We start from the raw sequence: 19,976 nt of genomic DNA on the forward strand, positions 1-19,976 counted from the left end.
CCAGTATAAGAATTGGCTTGGTAGTTTGGTTTGGCCTGTTCCCATCATGCACTGGGACAGGAACAGACTAATTTGCATGTAGCCAGGTTCTGAGCTGGGATGGTGCAGTGAGCAAAAATACGGTGAGGGATTAAAACCATGATCTCTTGACTTGGTAAGAGTATTCTGCATCATTCAGAAACTCTGTCCATCACCACCCCCTTTTCCAAAATCGATTTTATCCACACTCAGTGTGGGAGGGTATACTCAGACGTGAGTCCCTTGCTCATTGCACCATCAGGATTCAAGCAAGCCGGGCCGACGAAGGCTGTGATGCCAGAAACCGTTCCCCGGAAGCTTGTTTCCTTCCCAGTATAAGAATTGTCTTGGTAGTTTGGTTTGCCCTGTTCACACCATGCACTGGGACAGGAACAGAAACAGACTAATTTGCATGTAGCCAGGTTCTGAGCTGGGATGGTGCAGTGAGCTAAAAAACGGTGATGGATTAAAACCATGATCTCTTGACTTGGTAAGAGTATTCTGCATCATTCAGAAACTCTGTCCATCACCACCCCCTTTTCCAAAATCGATTTTATCCACACTCTGTGTTGGAGGGTATACTCAGACGTGAGTCCCTTGCTCATTGCACCCTCAGGATTCAAGCAAGCCGGCCCGACGAAGGCTGTGATGCCAGAAACCGGTCCCCGGAAGCTTGTTTCCTTCCCAGTATAAGAATTGGCTTGGTAGTTTGGTTAGCCCGGTTCCCATCATGCACTGGGACAGGAACAGACTAATTTGCATGTAGCCAGGTTCTGAGCTGGGATGGTGCAGTGAGCTAAAAAACGGTGATGGATTAAAACCATGATCTCTTGACTTGGTAAGAGTATTCTGCATCATTCAGAAACTCTGTCCATCACCACCCCCTTTTCCAAAATCGATTTTATCCACACTCTGTGTGGGAGGGTATACTCAGACGTGAGTCCCTTGCTCATTGCACCATCAGGATTCAAGCAAGCCGGGCCGACGAAGGCTGTGATGCCAGAAACCGGTCCCCGGAAGCTTGTTTCCTTCCCAGTATAAGAATTGGCTTGGTAGTTTGGTTTGCCCTGTTCCCACCATGCACTGGGACAGGAACAGAAACAGACTAATTTGCATGTAGCCAGGTTCTGAGCTGGGATGGTGCAGTGAGCTAAAAAACGGTGATGGATTAAAACCATGATCTCTTGACTTGGTAAGAGTATTCTGCATCATTCAGAAACTCTGTCCATCACCACCCCCTTTTCCAAAATCGATTTTATCCACACTCTGTGTTGGAGGGTATACTCAGACGTGAGTCCCTTGCTCATTGCACCCTCAGGATTCAAGCAAGCCGGGCCGACGAAGGCTGTGATGCCAGAAACCGGTCCCCGGAAGCTTGTTTCCTTCCCAGTATAAGAATTGGCTTGGTAGTTTGGTTTGCCCTGTTCCCATCATGCACTGGGACAGGAACAGACTAATTTGCATGTAGCCAGGTTCTGAGCTGGGATGGTGCAGTGCGCTAAAAAACGGTGATGGATTAAAACCATGATCTCTTGACTTGGTAAGAGTATTCTGCATCATTCAGAAACTCTGTCCATCACCACCCCCTTTTCCAAAATCGATTTTGTCCACACTCAGTGTGGGAGGGTATACTCAGACGTGAGTCCCTTGCTCATTGCACCATCAGGATTCAAGCAAGCCGGGCCGACGAAGGCTGTGATGCCAGAAACCGGTCCCCGGAAGCTTGTTTCCTTCCCAGTATAAGAATTGGCTTGGTAGTTTGGTTTGGCCTGTTCCCATCATGCACTGGGACAGGAACAGACTAATTTGCATGTAGCCAGGTTCTGAGCTGGGATGGTGCAGTGAGCTAAAATACGGTGAGGGATTAAAACCATGATCTCTTGACTTGGTAAGAGTATTCTGCATCATTCAGAAACTCTGTCCATCACCACCCCCTTTTCCAAAATCGATTTTATCCCCACTCAGTGTGGGAGGGTATACTCAGACGTGAGTCCCTTGCTCATTGCCCCATCAGGATTCAAGCAAGCCGGGCCGACGAAGGCTGTGATGCCAGAAACCGGTCCCCGGAAGCTTGTTTCCTTCCCAGTATAAGAATTGGCTTGGTAGTTTGGTTTGCCCTGTTCCCATCATGCACTGGGACAGGAACAGACTAATTTGCATGTAGCCAGGTTCTGAGCTGGGATGGTGCAGTGAGCTAAAAAACGGTGATGGATTAAAACCATGATCTCTTGACTTGGTAAGAGTATTCTGCATCATTCAGAAACTCTGTCCATCACCACCCCCTTTTCCAAAATCGATTTTATCCACACTCAGTGTGGGAGGGTATACTCAGACATGAGTCCCTTGCTCATTGCACCCTCAGGATTCAAGCAAGCCGGGCCGACGAAGGCTGTGATGCCAGAAACCGGTCCCCGGAAGCTTGTTTCCTTCCCAGTATAAGAATTGGCTTGGTAGTTTGGTTAGCCCTGTTCCCATCATGCACTGGGACAGGAACAGACTAATTTGCATGTAGCCAGGTTCTGAGCTGGGATGGTGCAGTGAGCTAAAAAACGGTGATGGATTAAAACCATGATCTCTTGACTTGGTAAGAGTATTCTGCATCATTCAGAAACTCTGTCCATCACCACCCCCTTTTCCAAAATCGATTTTATCCACACTCTGTGTGGGAGGGTATACTCAGACGTGAGTCCCTTGGTCATTGCACCCTCAGGATTCAAGCAAGCCGGGCCGACGAAGGCTGTGATGCCAGAAACCGGTCCCCGGAAGCTTGTTTCCTTCCCAGTATAAGAATTGGCTTGGTAGTTTGGTTTGCCCTGTTCCCATCATGCACTGGGACAGGAACAGACTAATTTGCATGTAGCCAGGTTCTGAGCTAGGATGGTGCAGTGAGCTAAAAAACGGTGATGGATTAAAACCATGATCTCTTGACTTGGTAAGAGTATTCTGCATCATTCAGAAACTCTGTCCATCACCACCCCCTTTTCCAAAATCGATTTTATCCACACTCAGTGTGGGAGGGTATACTCAGACGTGAGTCCCTTGCTCATTGCACCATCAGGATTCAAGCAAGCCGGGCTGACGAAGGCTGTGATGCCAGAAACCGGTCCCCGGAAGCTTGTTTCCTTCCCAGTATAAGAATTGGCTTGGTAGTTTGGTTTGGCCTGTTCCCATCATGCACTGGGACAGGAACAGACTAATTTGCATGTAGCCAGGTTCTGAGCTGGGATGGTGCAGTGAGCTAAAAAACGGTGAGGGATTAAAACCATGATCTCTTGACTTGGTAAGAGTATTCTGCATCATTCAGAAACTCTGTCCATCACCACTCCCTTTTCCAAAATAGGATTAGCACAATGCCATCCATGCTGAGCTGTAAAATGAGAAAAGCCTTTTACCTCTCCAGGCACAGTATTACAGCTTTGGATTGGTCAAATACCATCCAAGCCAACCTAGAATGAATAAAAGCAAACCCTGACACGTGTTTTGCTATCTTATAGCACTTCAGAGAGGTTTAGCTTTTTCCAGACACAAGGGAGCACCCAATATAAGTCAAAACAATATCCTTTCGTGCTTAGAGTTCCACATAAATTATGCAAAAAAGAAGCAGAAAACTCTGGGTAGTTCTTAAGTTTAGGTGGCGAGCAGCTCCTGTATAGAGCACCCTACAACACCAGCAACACACTGAATCTGCTCACCTGAAATGTCTGTTTTTCTAGCAAAGTTTTTAAGCACAGGATTAGCACAGTGTCAACCATGCCGAGCTGCAAAATGAAGAAAAGACTTTTACTATTCCAGGCACAGTATTAAAATTTTGGATTGGTAAAATACCATTGAAGCCAACCTGGAATTAATGAAAGAAACCCCTGACACGTGTTTCACTATTAATATAGCTCTTCAGAAAGGTTTAGTTTTGTCCAGACACAAGGGATTACACAGTATAAGTCAAAATAATACTCTTTCATGCTTAGATTGCTGCATAAATTATGCAAAATAGAAGCAGAGAACTACCAGTAGTTTTGTCTGGTGGTTTCACTAATCATAAAGTAGCACAGAGGGTTAATATGTCTGCTACAAATAATGTGTACCATGCAGCTCACAGAACTGCATTTTATGTGGATAGCTCAGTGGCTTCTGCCACAGATGTCCTTTTGTTGCTTACAGTTCATAAGGTACAATCCTAATATAGCACAGTACCTATGAACTGTCATGAAAGAGCTGCATGGTATAGGTTGGAACGTGATTTGTTTCCCAGTCTTCCATGTTCCTAATGTTGGTAAATGGATTTGTTTGTTTGGATAGAAATACATTCTTATTAGTAAAGCCAACACAACCACTGTGATATGTTTAAATCCTAAGTGTATGCTTCTCCACCCCAGGCACTCTTAAAATATAGTGCCTACTAGTATTGAATACATGTAAATCCTACAACATATAATCCTCGTTGTAACATTTCCTATCGACTGATTTACTGTTTTCTTCACCATCATTAGTTGAGCATCCAACATTTCAAGCAATCAATCTTGCTAAAACCAAGTCCAATAAAAGGCATCTGATGCAGAGGACCCCAGTTTCTATTTAATATCTTTCACCAACTAATAGTTTGACTCCCATCAGCAATTAATAGCCATTCTAGATCTGTCTAATTTTTGGGTAGATGAAATTTGACAATATTGTTCATCTGCTGTGTGACTGGCTCCCCTAGTTTGTCGGAAACACACTTAATCTTTGTTGTAGATTCAAGTCTATGGGGCATATGTATCAAATTCTCTATTTGCGATTCTCAAATAGCGATTTTTTGAGAATCGCTATTTGGGAATCGCAAACGAGATGTAAGTAAAAATTCGCAAATTGTTAGCGATTCCTTGGCATTCCTTAATTGCGATTAGCAAATTGCGAATCGCAATTAAGGAATACCTTCCCATTCATTTCTATGGGCCAGGTGGCCCATAGGAATGAATGGGAAGACATTTTCAATTAGCGATTCGCAATTAGAGAATCGCAAATTGAGAATAATTTCAAGGGTGCAAGGGTGTCATAAGGACAACCTGATGCACCCCTGAAATGAGCATGTGTGCGCATGTGGTGCACATACATGCCCTAAGGGCATGTATGTGAGCCACATGGCACTTTGAAAAATGCCAAAAAGTGCATGTTTCAAAGAAATCGCAAATTACCACCAACTTGAAGTTGGTGGTAATTTGCGATTTCTTAAGGAGAAATCGCACAAATTGGGTGCTTGCGACATCGCATTTAAGGAATCGCAATTTGCAATTCCTTATATGCAATCGCAAAATAGAGAATCGCAAATTTGCGATTCTCTAATTTGCGATGCCCTTTTGGGATGATACATCCCAAAAGGCCTATTCCCGTTCGCAAACCGGCCGATTCTGAGAATCGGACTGTTTGCGAACCGGAAAAGGGCTTGATACATATGCCCCTATCTCTGTCCACTAACCTTCATATCTTGAAAACAAGCTGTCCATTGCAGAAGCAACAAAAGTTTGTGTTGTGCTGTGTTGTGCTATGCAGATTTGTAGTGTGTTCTATCACCTGGGCGGTTATCCTGGCACTGAGTAGGTGGAGTCTAGGCATACCTGGGAACTAGTGGGACTACTCAAAAAGCCAGGTCTTCAGCTACTTGTGGAATTCAAGTAGTGAGAAGGAGGCTCCTGTGTGTAGAGGCAGGTCATTCCATGGTTTAGGAGCGATGTAGGAGAAGGCTCGATGTCTAGATCTGGTTTTCACTATGCATGGGTTTTGTGGATGTTGGAGTTCAGATGAGCAGAAGTGTCTGGAAGGTTTGTGAAAGCAGATACGATTGTTGAGGTATTCTGGGTCAGTGTTACGTAGTGCCTTGAAAGTCTGGGCGAGGAGTCTGAATTGTGCTCAAATGTGGACCCAGTATAGCTCCTTCGTGTGTGTGTTGTGAGTGCATCATGGAAGGTTGAGAAGTTCTGAATGGTCTGCAGCCTTATGGTAAGTTTTTTGCTGATCCCGGCATAGAAGGTGCTCCCATAGTGCAGTTTGCTTGTGAGCAGGGTGTGCATGATGGTTTTCCATGCATGCGAGTGTGAAGTGTTGTGTGCATGGTTGCAAAACTGTGAGAGAGTGAGGTTTTGGGTGCGATTCTTGCGGTGTGTGTTGAGTGTGGGTAAGGGCATGAAAATGTGCAGTAAGCACATAAGAATGCTCTTTCTGTGTTGTGTGGTGCAGTGAGGCGGTAGTGTGCAGGGTTGAGGACGCTGATGGTCACTGCATGGTAGCAGTGGGAGAGAGGAAAAATATAGGTCCTGGCACTAAGCACGGTCCACGCACGGATGGGTGCAGCTTTGGCAGTCATTAACTAGGTCCTAAGAAGGTTGAGAATAGGAGAGGAAAAATGTCCCAACATCTGAAGCTCATTAGGAACAAAACATTTTCTGTTTCCCAGCTTCTCATCTTTGCAAAACAACCTTTAAAACATTACAATCCTTTTTATATTAGACCCTCTTCAGTATGTTCTGCTCCAGTGTTGTTGTTTTGAGCTGAATTTCTCTATTTTGACAAGCAGGTTAACAGCTTGTCTTGTGACTAAAAGCTACAACTAAACAATAAATGTATGTAACTTCATATTTAGATATAATCATCCTGAAGAGATTTGAACGCATCAATTCATTGATTACACTTTAGTGAAATATTTATCAACATTTTTATGGGGGATTTCTTAATAATTTTCATGGATGTCATTTTGATGGCACACTTCCTGTCATGTCATGTCATATGGTTTCATTGGGGTCATGTATGCATGATATCAACCCCGAGATATGTGATGTACTAATTGATACTCACCTGAGTTCTTTACAAAGTTGAAATCCCTGGCCAAAGAGTATGCTGTGTGTGATGATATTTCCCAGAGGGCGCTATATCAGAGTTACTGCTAAAGTAGGCTTTATGCACAAAGAAGCAACGATTGCCTAAAGTAGCCCTTACTTTTTTGTTGGTAGCAAGCTATGCACAGGAGGCTTCCAGGTGTGGGGGATTGAGGCTTAGGTGAAGGAGGGACTCTGAGGACTAAGGTGTTGCAAGGCCCACTTCAGGAGATTCTCTCAATCCCACTGATTGTTTACATCTTGAAAAGATGATGTCCTTGGTGTGTCTCACTGCGTAAGAGCGTCCATCCACAAGCTGGTGCAAGCTACTGGCTCCCACATTTGAGAGGAGTGACTTAGTCTGGGTCTAATCAAGATTGGCAAACCATGTGAGGGAGTCTATGAGTATATAAATGTTGTTATTGTTGAATACAATAGCCACTAGGGAGATGTCTGTAGACCAGAATGTGGATAGTGTGCTTCTGACTGAAATCAACTTTAATTCTGTAGACAAGAACTTGGATAAGAGAAGGTGTCCTTGGATATGACGACTCCTACGGTCTCTTAGTTGATGTGCAGTTTTATGTGTGGATACTATATACTGAGGTTATGATCTCAAGTGACCCCCCTTTTAAATCAAGTCCTTGAAACAGGCAAATACCCTGAGGCATGGAAAAAGGCCTGTATAAGGCCAATTCTTAAAAAACTGACATTGGACCCACTAGAACCAAAAAACTATCGGTCAATCTCCCGACTATCGCTACCAGCAAAAATCCTGGAAAAAGCCATAAATAGGGAGCTAATTCATTATCTAGAAGATAATTCTCTGTTAGACCATACACAACATGGCTTTAGACCTTGTCATTCGACAGAAACAGCATTGGTGCTGGCAACTGAGGAGATTCGAAGGATAGTGGATGGCGGCGGCAGAGCAATCCCGGTGCCTTTTAGACCAGGATTTGACACCGTAAACCACAAGGTGTTGATGCAGCGGCTGAAAGAGACAGGGGTGGAGGACACTGCATTAAATCTACTTTCCTCTTTTCTAGATGCCAGACAACAAAATATACATTGGGAGAACACACAGTCTGGAACGTTTCTACTCCCATGTGGTGTTCCGCAGGGGCCTGCCCTGTCCCCAACCCTTTTCAATATATATGTGTCCCCACTGGCCAACTTGGTTAGGAAACATGGGTTCTCACTGATCATGTTTGCTGATGATTCACAGCTTACCGTCTCAGTTGATAAATTCCCAGACACAGTAGCCATCGGCTTCCATGCCTGTCTGATGGATATTATGTGCTGGATGAGTTCAAACTTTTTGAAAATAAATACTGATAAAACCGAGGTCCTTGAATTCGGTAATGGACCATCGGTATGGAACACCAACTGGTGGCCCACGAAGGCGGGAGTTTGTCCCACTCCCGTTGCTAAGGTTAAAAACCTAGGGGTGACCCTAGATAAGCAGCTCAATCTATCCGCCCACATTAACCAATTAACTTCCTCTTGCTTTTTTCCTCCTAAAAACTTTGAGGAAAATATTCCCGTTTATAGCACCTGAGCTTCAAAAGACAGTTGTAGTTGCATTGTTTTTATCTAAACTGGACTACTGCAACACTCTTTTTGTGGGAATTGATAAAGCACAGGAGAGGAAGCTCCAGTCACTTCAGAATGCGGCGGGCAGATTGCTTATGAACATTCCTAAGGGTCGCCCCACTTCAGAGGCCATCAGAACATTACATTGGCTTCCTGTCCGTCAACGGGCTAATTTTAAAGCTCTCTGTCTAGTACATAAGGCTCTCCACGGAGGCATCTCTGGGGAGGTACGGAAACGTTTAACCAGATATCTCCCTGCTAGAACGCTTAGATCATCCACAGAAGGTCTTGTTTGTGTCCCAAAAACACGTAAGGTAAGATGGGGGTGCCGCACACTGTCTTTCTGCGCGGCAAAACTCTGGAACCAGATGCCATCTATTTTGAGTTGACAACCGAATCGGATGCGGTTCAGGAAGGAACTAAAAACCTGGCTATTTGACAAAAACTAAAATCCACGCTCAGGGCCCTTTATCCACGTCTACAGCTAGCGCCAAGACGCCACGGCATTCGTTGCGCTCTATAAGTAATAATTCAAATCAAATTCAAATCAAGTGCAGAGTTATTACCTAGCCACCTTTTAGTGATGAGGTTGGGAGTGTGGGATAACGCCTTGTCAGAAAGTTTTGTAGTCATAGCAGGTATGGAGAGGAAAGCCGGGGAGGCTGCGGGATGAATAAACCCTTTCTCCAATAGTGTATGGAGAGACTTTACTAAGTTAGGTTGGGTCACCATGTCAACATGCTGTACAGCTCTACAGGTTCATTAAGATGGTACTGGAGTGTAGAGGAGAGGATGTGCAGCTCTCCTGGAGGATTAAAAGTGTTCTGTACAGAATGGGAAGGCGAAGTGTTGTGTCGAAAGAAAGGTGACACTACATTGGGAATAGTGTGGATTGTGATCTGGAGGATATGGAAAGAGGGAGAATCAGGAGAGAAGCAGGTGGAAGGGTGGGCAGAACGAGTTGGCTCTAAGGAGGCTGTCCCAGGGATAGAGAGATGTGTGGGTGTGTGACTGAATAAGGGGATACGGAACAGAATGGGGTGAATTGAGGGGCTGGGATTTGTAAGCTGAAGTAGATCTGTGGTAAGGTAAATTTTGGAAAGGAGATAGCGTAGCGGGTAAGGCAAATGGTAAGTGGTGGGGGTTATGCGAGGGAGCAAGAGGGTGCTGCTGGTACAGGATGCAGTAGTAGCTACCAGAGAGTATACATCTGAAGCTAAGAAATGTATATGTAATAGAATAAAATTAACAGCAGAAGCAAAGAGGTGGATCTTCTGAATCTTGCAGAGTTCAAAATGATCTGTGGTAGATTTTCGGAATGTACCAGATGGATGTATTGATGTTGAAGTTGAGTCCTCCTATCCTCACCTATTCCACCTTGCTCATAGTGCTCTTTGAACTATTTATAGACTTTTTGAAGCCTTGAACATCACCTAGGCAAAGAATATTTTTCTTGTGTGAGCAGTTGTGCACTCGTATTGTTTGTACCCTACATTTCTCCTTTCAGATCATGGACCACCTCCCCTGCATCCCATTATTTCATATAGATCTGAGGAGGATTCCCTGAGGAGAGGAGAAGGTATTGGTTTAAAGTGCAATATCTATTCTTCATCATAGAAGAATATTCACTCACACCTTTCCTGTTCATCTTAACATACAGGTTTAATAGGCATTTCAAAGTCATCCTATTTGAAAGTTATTCCACACTCTTCCTACAAAATGCGCACCTTTTCCATAAATCATTTTACGGACTTCGTAAATTCTCCAGTCAAAGTTTTCACGACAGATTGTATCCACATGGCAGGTGTCGGTGCCGTGGAATAATTTCTTCTCCAGCACATCCTTCTCCATGTTCACCGTCTTCATTTTCTTCATTTGCCTAGAGACACACACTTGAAGTTATAAAGAGAAGAACAATACTGTGCACTGATAATGTGCGTTGCCCACTTTTTATTCAATCTCTTAACCATTTTACTATTGCAAGATAACTTTCTCAAAATAATGCTCCTCCATATGCTCATCTCTCACATCTGGGTCACCTCTCTGAGCTGCATAGTGCAAATGCATTCAAATATTCTGCCACGTTGGACCCTTTATGATCACATATTCTCCCAGCTGTTAAATCACAGTGTGATAAAGTGGCACACCCATACAGCTAAGCCACCACTGTGAGATAATCGACTTCCAGTCCTGAATAACTGCCACCAGGTGCCCTTTATACTCTTGCTATCATACACCATCACTTCTGCAAGATCTCTTAGACCTTGGTCACTTCAGCAAGATGACCCAAGATCGATTACAGCTGCCTTCCGTCCTACCACATGGACCGACATAGTATTGTTAATGATATGAGGATTTATGTGGCTCTCTTGGAGCAGAGGGTACCTTCTTACTGTTCATCCATGCTCAACTCACGTTGACAGTGCCATCCCACCCCTGAAATCCTGTCTGCCATTATATATTTCTAAAGTATTATACTCACAGAATAGAGAGGTGGAGGACTAGGCCACCGTACTTTCCTCCAAGTTATCTAGCACATCACAGAAAGGAATGGGGGCCTAACAAAAAAGAAGACAGCAGAAAGCACATAGAAAATAGTTCCCTAAATTTCAGGAAGGTGTTTAATGATTACGCACAGTGGAACTCAATGGAACTCAATGGCCATCCCAGGACCTCTGTCAAGCCACATGGGAAAGCAATCCTTTTTGAGACAGAAAGCCTCACACGCCTGCTTCATCATCATCGGCATCCTTTCCCCACCCTGGTAGGATAATACCACCAGGGCGGACTCAGACCTGGTAGGCGGTAGGACCGAGTTCGTGAATAAAACTACTGGACAAAGCCCGATCCAAATTCAATATACATTACGGTTCCTCGGTGTGTCACCTTTATTAGTTAAATAAAGCTCAAACCCATCTAATACTAGCCAACATGTTTCTGCCCATAGTAACTAGCCTATCTGTTCTGGGGCATTCATCAAGGCTCAAGGATCCCTAAATCTAAAGTGTAAGTGCAAATTTTCCTATTTGTTATTAAAATCAAATCACCCAGGTGATTCCTACCTGAGACTCAATCAATCAATCAATCAATAAAATCTTTATTCGATCTTTTTCAGAACAGATCATTAAAGCACAATTTCAATCAAGCACCCCACAAAATAGACAAAAACCAAAACATTCAAAATCATTTAAAATCATGCTATACTTTGTATGCCTTAAAGACCTTGTCCACTCAATATTTATACATTTCATGCAGGCCCGCAGAAAAGTAGCTACTAAAAAACAAAAAAAGGGGTTGGGCAAAGATTTAAAAAAGTAAAGTGCCACGCTACATTGGCTGAAATTGTGATGCCTTAAAATTGGAAGAATAAATGCTTTTCTTTCTGTTTTATAAAACTCTCAAAACAGAACTAAATGTAGATCCGATTGAAAAGAATGGTTATCACAAGGGCACAGACTTAAATCTGAGTGTTTAAATTTTCTCTCAGAATAACCCAACATCAAAGGGATAAGATTCAGACGGATTGCAGTAGTATATATCTAGGCTGCGCTATTGTAGTACGGGCTAGGTAGGAATATCCTTCCTCTGGTCTAGGGGGGGATTTGGTCATAAACAAGGGCCGCCTTTTGTCCATGAATCCTTTCCCTGCACACCTGGTTGGCCCTCCGAATATGTGTCTCACTTAATTTCTGTTTTGAGATCCTCCTACAAGCTGTTTGGTCCCTAAATAGTTCTCCCAGCTCAATTGCACTTAATTCTGTCTCCACATATCTAAGCCATCTGATCTTATTATAGTAGTCCAACTTCTTTGGTTATACTTTGTGCTAGGTTGACAGTGGTCCTATGCCATATAGAGAACCATAAAAAATTGGTGCTAATCTAATGGTGTCTACCACATGGTAACCCTAATTTGAGGTGTAAAATATAGTTAGAGAAGGACGGGCGTGCTTCAACATCCTACGCATGCTACGGAAGATCTTCTGGTGGATCCCCACAGAGACCAGGAAGACCGTCACCCAGGCCCTCGTCACCAGCCGACTGGACTACGGTAACGCCCTCTACGCCGGTACCACCGCCAAGCTCCAGAAGAGACTCCAGCGGATCCAAAACGCCTCAGCCAGACTCATCCTCGACATCCCACGATCCAGCCACATCTCCGGACATCTGAGAGACCTTCACTGGCTCCCCGTCAACAAGAGAATCACCTTCCGCCTCCTCACCCACGCACACAAAGCCCTGCACGACCAAGGCCCGAGCTACCTCAACAGCCGAGTCAACTTCTACGCTCCCAGACGCCACCTCCGATCAGCCAACCACGCCCTCGCCGCCGTCCCCCGCATCCGAAGAGCGACTACAGGAGGAAGGTCCTTCTCCTACCTGGCCGCCAAGACCTGGAACTCCCTCCCGTCCGACCTGCGCCTGACCCAAGACCACCTCTCCTTCAGAAAGAAGCTGAAGACCTGGCTGTTCGAGCAGTAGCGGCACCCCCCCCCCCAGCGCCTTGAGACCCTACGGGTATGTAGCGCGCTTTATAAGTGTCACTGATTGATTGATTGATTGACGGGGGTATAGATGCTTGAGATTTACAAAAGCTATCTTCCAATATTTGGAGTTGGTCAAAACGCGCCATACCCCAAACTCCCGCCCCATAAGTTGCTGCAGCCTTAGTCTTGGCCTGATAGATAATTTTAATTAGGTCCAAGGGGCTGGTGCCTAACTTTGTGGCAAAGACCTTGATAGGTTGCAAATTTCTTTCCATGCCGAACGCTCTGCCACTACCAGGTTTACCCATGAATGTTTTTTACCAAATAAAACTCCCAAGTATGGGAAAGACTCTTCAATTTCTATTTTCCTGGAGTCCAAGTGGAAATGGGGGGATTTTACACCTCTACCTGTTCCTGCTATAATAATGAAAGATTTTGGTTCGTTCATTTTAAGATCCAGTGAGGCCATGAATGATGCATGATGTTATGAGACTTTGGTGGCCTACCCCTGTTCTTGCAAGTAACACCGCATCATTAGCATAAGCTAAGATTGGTAGGGGTATTGTCGAACTTGGGCACATCCAGAGATGAGCCCGACAGAGCTGTTTCGACCCCGTTTGTGTAGATGGAGAAAAGGAACGGGGCGAGGACACATCCCTGTCTGACTCCTTTAGTGATCTTAAACGAACGGGTACATTCCTGGTTAGAGCCATACCAGACACAAGCAGTGGCATTGGTGTATAGTTGGTGAATAAAATTAATTATGAGGGGGATCGATCCCCATCCCCTCTATCAGAAGCCAAAGTTTCTGATGGGTTACACAATCGAATACCGCCGTCAGGTCCATGAAGGCCATGTAGATCTTCCCGCCTTTTGCTTTCGTGTATCTATACAGAGTGAGAGATTTAGGCATTGGTCTATAGTGCCCGCCCCCCTCTGGAAACCGTTTTGTGCCTGCATCAAGATGTTGTTATTTTGGGCCCACTCTTCCAGCCTAGATAGGAGGAGCCAAACCATAAGTATGGCAGTTGTATCCAGTAGAGAGATGGGCTTGTAGTTCTTTGGGCTGCCCCTATCCCCGTTTTTGTATATAGGGACTATGATGCTGTTAAAAATGTTTGTTAATAGTAGGGCCCGCAAATCATAGTTAACTTGAAAGAGGTCAATTAGCACCCTATCGGGGCCTGGAGCCTTCCCAGGAACACAAGCCGCCAACTCTCTTCTGACCTCTGAAAGTGAGAAATTCAAACTACCCTGCATTGAAGAGTCTATGTCAAAGGGCGGCGTCGTGGGGGCGGTGTTGGATCCAAAAATAAGTTCAAAATGTCCCACCCATGATTCTTTGTCAACACGTGAATCCAAGGACGGGTCCTTGGGATCTTCAAAATAAGGCTCATTTATTATTTTCCAAAAGTCTCTGCTGTTACCTGAGCTAGCTTCTTGCTCAAGACCATCCCATGCTGCCTCCCTCATATCCTTCTCCCTCTTCCTTCTAGCAGACTTATAGTCGCTACGCAGTGATCTTATTGGTGCTGGATTTCTGGGATAGAACTTCAGCGCATTTGCAAGTGCTTTTCTCACTTTAGAGCAGGGGCAACTGAACCAGCGCTTAGCAGATAAACTATTTGCCGATTTATGACAGGCGAGTGCCACTTTTACTTTTGCTATAAGGTCCCTAAACTGAGATACAAATATTCGCGGGAGGAACTCATTGCCCTGGCCTCTACCTGTCCTTCCTTACTCTGGCATCCGCATGAACAATCCTTTTACTGTAAATCGTGTTCGTTCGAATTGACTCCGGCACTGAGGGCCCCTTGTCCATTAGGGTTTAAGGAATTCAAATTCCTGAGCCTCAACTGCCGCTCTTTGATAAAGCACCATGCTGAGGTCTTTGATCTTTTGTCTGATGAGTCTCCAGATGCTCTCTTCCTTACAGAGACTTGGCTCAACCAGGACGTCGTGGCAATACCTTGGCTGGCTCTTCCGCCCGGTTATGTGTTGAAAACTCTGAATCGGGAGGGGGGGGAGGGGGCGGGGTGGCGATGGTAGTCAAGGAGGCATATAGGGTTAGCCTGGAGCGAGAACCTATAGTGGGCTGTGAATGTGCGTCGTTTAAAATCAGGCTAACACATAACTTTTCATTGGCCGGTCTCCTGATCTATAGGCCTCCCGGACCAGCAAGCAGCTTTAGGGAAGACCTATTAAATTAAGTGGGTCACTTTGCTAGTAAGGCAGCTAATTTTACCATTCTGGGTGATCTCAACCTCCATTTTGAGAACGTTGAAAAAGTGGAGATCGTCAGTTTTCTGGCAGACCTAGAAGCTTTCCAACTAAGACAGCATGTGCTCGAGGTCACTCATGCAGCTGGTCATTTGTTGGATCCTGTTATTTCCAACCTTTCTCAGATTATAATGCGCACTCCAATTCCACAGGCCTGGACTGACCATTTTTTGGTCTCCTTTTCCCTGCAACTTCAGATTAAGGCTGATTCTATTTGCCCTACTAAAACTCTGAAACGCGCTTGGCACAGGTTCAACCCAGAGGTTCTCTCTGTCTGGTTATCTAGCCATCTACCTCAGTTACCCTTGAGCGCGGATGGAGCGAATCAGTGTTATCATGATTGGCTGACGGCTGGCTTGGATAATTACATTCCAGCTAAATGGGGTAGGAAAGGTTGCAGGCCATCTAATCCGTGGTTTAACGATGCCCTTTCCCTAGCCAAGAAGGGCTGTAAACAGCTGGAGCGCGTATGGAGACGCACCTATGCTGCAACTGCAAAATTGGAATATCGAATGGCCCTTAAGTTATACCATAAGGGTATCCGTAGAACGCGGGCGGATTTTGTGGCCAGTAAAATTCTGGGCAGCTCCAACCCAGCTAAGACTATTTTTTCTTTACTGGGTGACATGAAGAATTCAGGCGGCAACAGGGCCTCTCCGGTTGCCTCCAATCACCAATGCAATGAGCTAGCCCTGCATTTTATCAGTAAGGTGGAATAGATCTATCTGGGACTCCCGCAAGTAGTTTCCCTGCCTGTGGAGGCGGACCTGATAGGGGGTGAGACTGCGGAAGGTCGTAGTCTGGTGGCATTTCCTTCCATCACGCCTTTGGAGTTTGTGGCTTTATGCAAAAAAATTAAATCTGGCTCCCCAACAGACCCAGTGACTCCCATTCGCTTCCGTCAGCTCTACTCTTCCATCGCTGGTGTTTGTTTGGATGTGGTTAATCTGTCATTGTCAACGGCATCAGTCCCACGGGCTTGGAAACATGCTAAAGTCGTCCCCTTGCTGAAAAAACCCTCCCTAGACACTGCAGAACCGGGTAATTATCGACCCATCTCTCAGTTACCCTTTCTGGCTAAAGTGACGGAGGCGCATGTAAATTCAATCCTGGCTGGCTTTGTTGAGCAACATGCCATATTTGACTCTACGCAACACGGCTTCCGGCCCCGGAATAGTACTGAATCTGCGCTTCTGGTCGTGTCGGAAGCTATTAGGAGCTATCTAGATGTAGGGGACTCAGCGGCCTTGGTCCTTTTGGACTTAAGTGCCGCTTTTGATACGGTATCACATAAAATACTCCTGAAACGTCTGCAGGACATTGGGGTCAGGGACTCAGCCCTGGCCTAGATTAAATCATTTTTATCAGAAAGATCCTTTCAGGTCTCGGCGCCTCCCTTCTCCTCACAGGAGTCCGGTCTACACCAGGGGTACCACAGGGCTCTATACTGAGCCCACTATTATTCAATCTTTACGTTAGCCCGCTGGCGGAGCTGGCTAAGGGAAGGGGGCTATCGTTGGTATCATACGCTGATGATACCTAATTGATGATAGCCTTCTCTAGGAAATGTACCATCAATCTAGATAACTTCAAGGACGATCTGCTGGCTATTTCCGACTGGATGGCAGTGAACTGCCTACAACTTAACTCCGGTAGATCGGAAATCCTGCTATTTGGGAAAGATAGGGAGCTGTGGACTGATCTTTACTGGCCGGACCATTTAAAACCTGCCCCAGTCCCTAGGGACACTGTAAAAAATCTTGGGGTATGGTTTGATCGAGGATTGACCTTTGAGAAACAAACAAAGGCCATCGCTGGGGTCTGTTTTGGACTCCTGCGGGGTCTTAGGCCGTCGCTCGGGTTTTTCCCCCCTCCGGGTCGGCAGACTATCATCCAGGCGTCTGTTTTATCTAGCTCCAATAGGAACAGTCCAGCCCAAATTGCCAGTCCAGGTCCTCCCTGACCCAAACACAAGCAACCCTATTAGGGTTCTTCAGTCAGGTATAGCGTAGTTCCAGTGGCACAAAGTACACAGGACCAACATCTTAGACTACCAGCCCAAAACTCTATTTGTTGCATGTTCGGTCTTGTTGGAAATCATTTTTCATTTAAAACCTTTTTATTATTCTGTATGCTGCTGTTACGTGGGGCATGGGAATAGCGGGATTGTGATGCCGTATTTTTATTGTTGAAACTACTTTTTAACCTTTTAAAACAATAATAAGTCCACTCACTTGCACTTTAAAACAATCTTGCATCTCGCTGCCAAATGGGAATTATCCTACCGGCACTTGCATTTCCTAGTCAGCGCCACCTTGGTTAGCGCGCTAGTTGGTTGATCGCTCAGCACACGCCTCCCTATTTAGGAAGGGTGATACAAGCGCGCACAACCTAGAACATCTTAGACTACCAGCCCAAAACGCTATTTGTTGCACGTTCGCTCTTGTTGGAAAGCATTAAAACCTTTTATTATTCTGTATGTTGCTGTTACGTGGGGCATGGGAATAGGGGGATTGTGATGCCGTATTTTTTTTTTGTTGAAACCACTTTTTAGCCTTTTAAAACAATAATAAGTCCACTCACTTGCACTTTAAAATAATCTTGCATCTCGCTGCCAAACGGGAATTATCCTACCGGCACTCGCATTTCCTAGTCAGCGCCATCGTGGTTAGCGAGCTAGTTGGTTGGTCGCTCAGCACATGCCCCCCTATTTAGGAAGGGTGATGCACGCGCGCACGCGTGCAGCGGGCACGCCGATGGCGTGCCGGAGACGCGCCAGAGGCAAGCCCGTCCGCGCTCCGATCTCGTTCAGCGCCAGCCATCCTGTTAGTTTCACTCAAGGACATGGTAGAATATGCTATCCCAGGGAACAACTCCTCCATATAGGTAAGAGGGATGTTGGGGGGACACAAGAAGCCATGGCCAATAACGATAACACTGCTGCTGCTGAGCAGACCCAGGATAGACTAAAGTGTGGCCTGATCAACAGCAGGTCCTTAGTGAAGCACTACCAAGAGGTGTCAACTATGTTAGAGTGCCTTGACCTAGATGTCCTGTTTTTAACTGAAACCTGGACTAGGACCGACTCCACTGTAGAGTTAGGATTCACATGTCCAGAAGGCTATAACATTTTTCATAAACCCAGGTCATCTGGGAGGGAAGGGGGAGTCGGGGTGATTTTTAAAGAAAAATTGGATTTTACCCCACTACATGTCGACGATGTCGAGGGTATTGAATTATTAGGCTTTTCACTGCAATAGGCAACAGGAAAAGTACTAACAGGAATAGTATGTTACAGACCCCCAGGTCTAAACACCCAATATCAAGTCCTGTTTGACACCCTCACCAACTTGACCCTAACACACTCAAGGATGATTATATTGGGGGATTTCAACCTCTGGGATAATGGGAATTTAGGACCCCCTCTGAGAGATTTGAGGCAAACTTGCAAAAGCCTTAATCTGCACCAACTGGTGCACCAGCCAACTCATCAGGGAGGGCATGCCCTAGACTTTCTGTTTGCTAATCGGAGCAAGACAGAGGTGATTGATGTACTGCCCCAATGTTGGACTGATCATTTTCTAATCCATTTCAGGATAAAATTGCCCAGATTAGTTAATAATACAAATCAGTCAGTAACCTACCGTAAGGGAAGAGAATGGGTTAAGCTAGTAAAAAATAGACAATACCCGACATTCCCAGAACATAATTTTTTTGTCCCTAGCAATTCAATAGAAGAAAATTATCAAATCTACTGTAACTACAGAAATCATACCCTGGATCAGACTGTTCCAGAAAAAAGACTGAAGAACAGAAAGAAACCCTCAGCCCACTGGTATAGTGAGGAGTTAAAATTGATGCGGAAAAAACGCAAACAGACCGAGAGGAAATGGAGAAGGTCGTATGTAGAATCAGATAAAAAAGAGCTGAAACTTTTGCAGGCTTCGTATAAGGAAGCTATCTCTAGGTCCAAAGCAGAGTATTATGCCAAAAACATCCTGCAACTGCCTAATAGTACTAAAGTGCTTTTTAATATTATAAAGGACCTATCCAATCCAGCTTGCATGGGCAATAAGGTGGATGCAACGCAAAAACTTTGCGACGATATTGCTGCCCATTTTGACGAGAAGATTAATAAAATTGTTGGGGGTTTAAACCCCAACAATAACAGCTGTCTGGATGAGGAAAAGGAATCATCTCAGACACTAGCAGAAGAGCCACAGATAGAAGCATCTCACAGCCGTCAACCGCCTGCTCTAGAGTGCTTTCAACCTCTTACCGAGGATACATTTAACAACCTTGCTAAGTGTATCCTCGGGCTCCCCTCTGGACCCTCTTCCACATGGGATATGGAAAGAGTTTCAGCTAGAATTATTCCCCTGGCTGCGGCAGATTTGCTGTCAGTCACTGGAAAAAGGAATAGTTCCAGATGTTTGGAAGCAGGCAGTGGTGACCCCGCTGCTTAAGAAACCGTCTCTTGATCCTAAAAGTCCTATGAGTTTCAGACCAATCTCCCTCCTGCCATACCCAGTAAAAATCCTGGAGAGGGCAGTTAGTAAATCTCTGCCCTTATATCTAGAAGAAAACCATTTCACACTTGTAAGGAGCACTACAAATATACACAATATTTCCAAACAAATATCTTTGATTCAAAAACATTTATTCTCAAATCTCATATTTTTTAAATATGGAGAATGTCCAATTAATCATGTACCAATGTGTTATTGCTTAATGCCTCGGTTAGTCCTTTATC

General features: G+C 45.0%; 1 protein-coding gene across 1 annotated transcript in view; it reads right to left on the reverse strand.

Moving 5' to 3' along the window:
* LOC146854285 (protein mono-ADP-ribosyltransferase PARP12-like) overlaps positions 1-19,976 on the reverse strand; it is a 307,738-nt gene that overhangs the window by 10,182 nt on the left and 277,580 nt on the right. Inside the window, exon 11 of the mRNA XM_085652066.1 lies at positions 10,187-10,338. Coding sequence (XP_085508192.1) covers positions 10,187-10,338 — 152 coding nt within the window. The remainder of the gene's footprint in view (positions 1-10,186; positions 10,339-19,976) is intronic.

This window comes from Triturus cristatus, chromosome 4_1 (genome assembly GCF_964204655.1).
Source record: "Triturus cristatus chromosome 4_1, aTriCri1.1, whole genome shotgun sequence".
NCBI classification, from domain to species: Eukaryota; Metazoa; Chordata; class Amphibia; order Caudata; family Salamandridae; genus Triturus; species Triturus cristatus.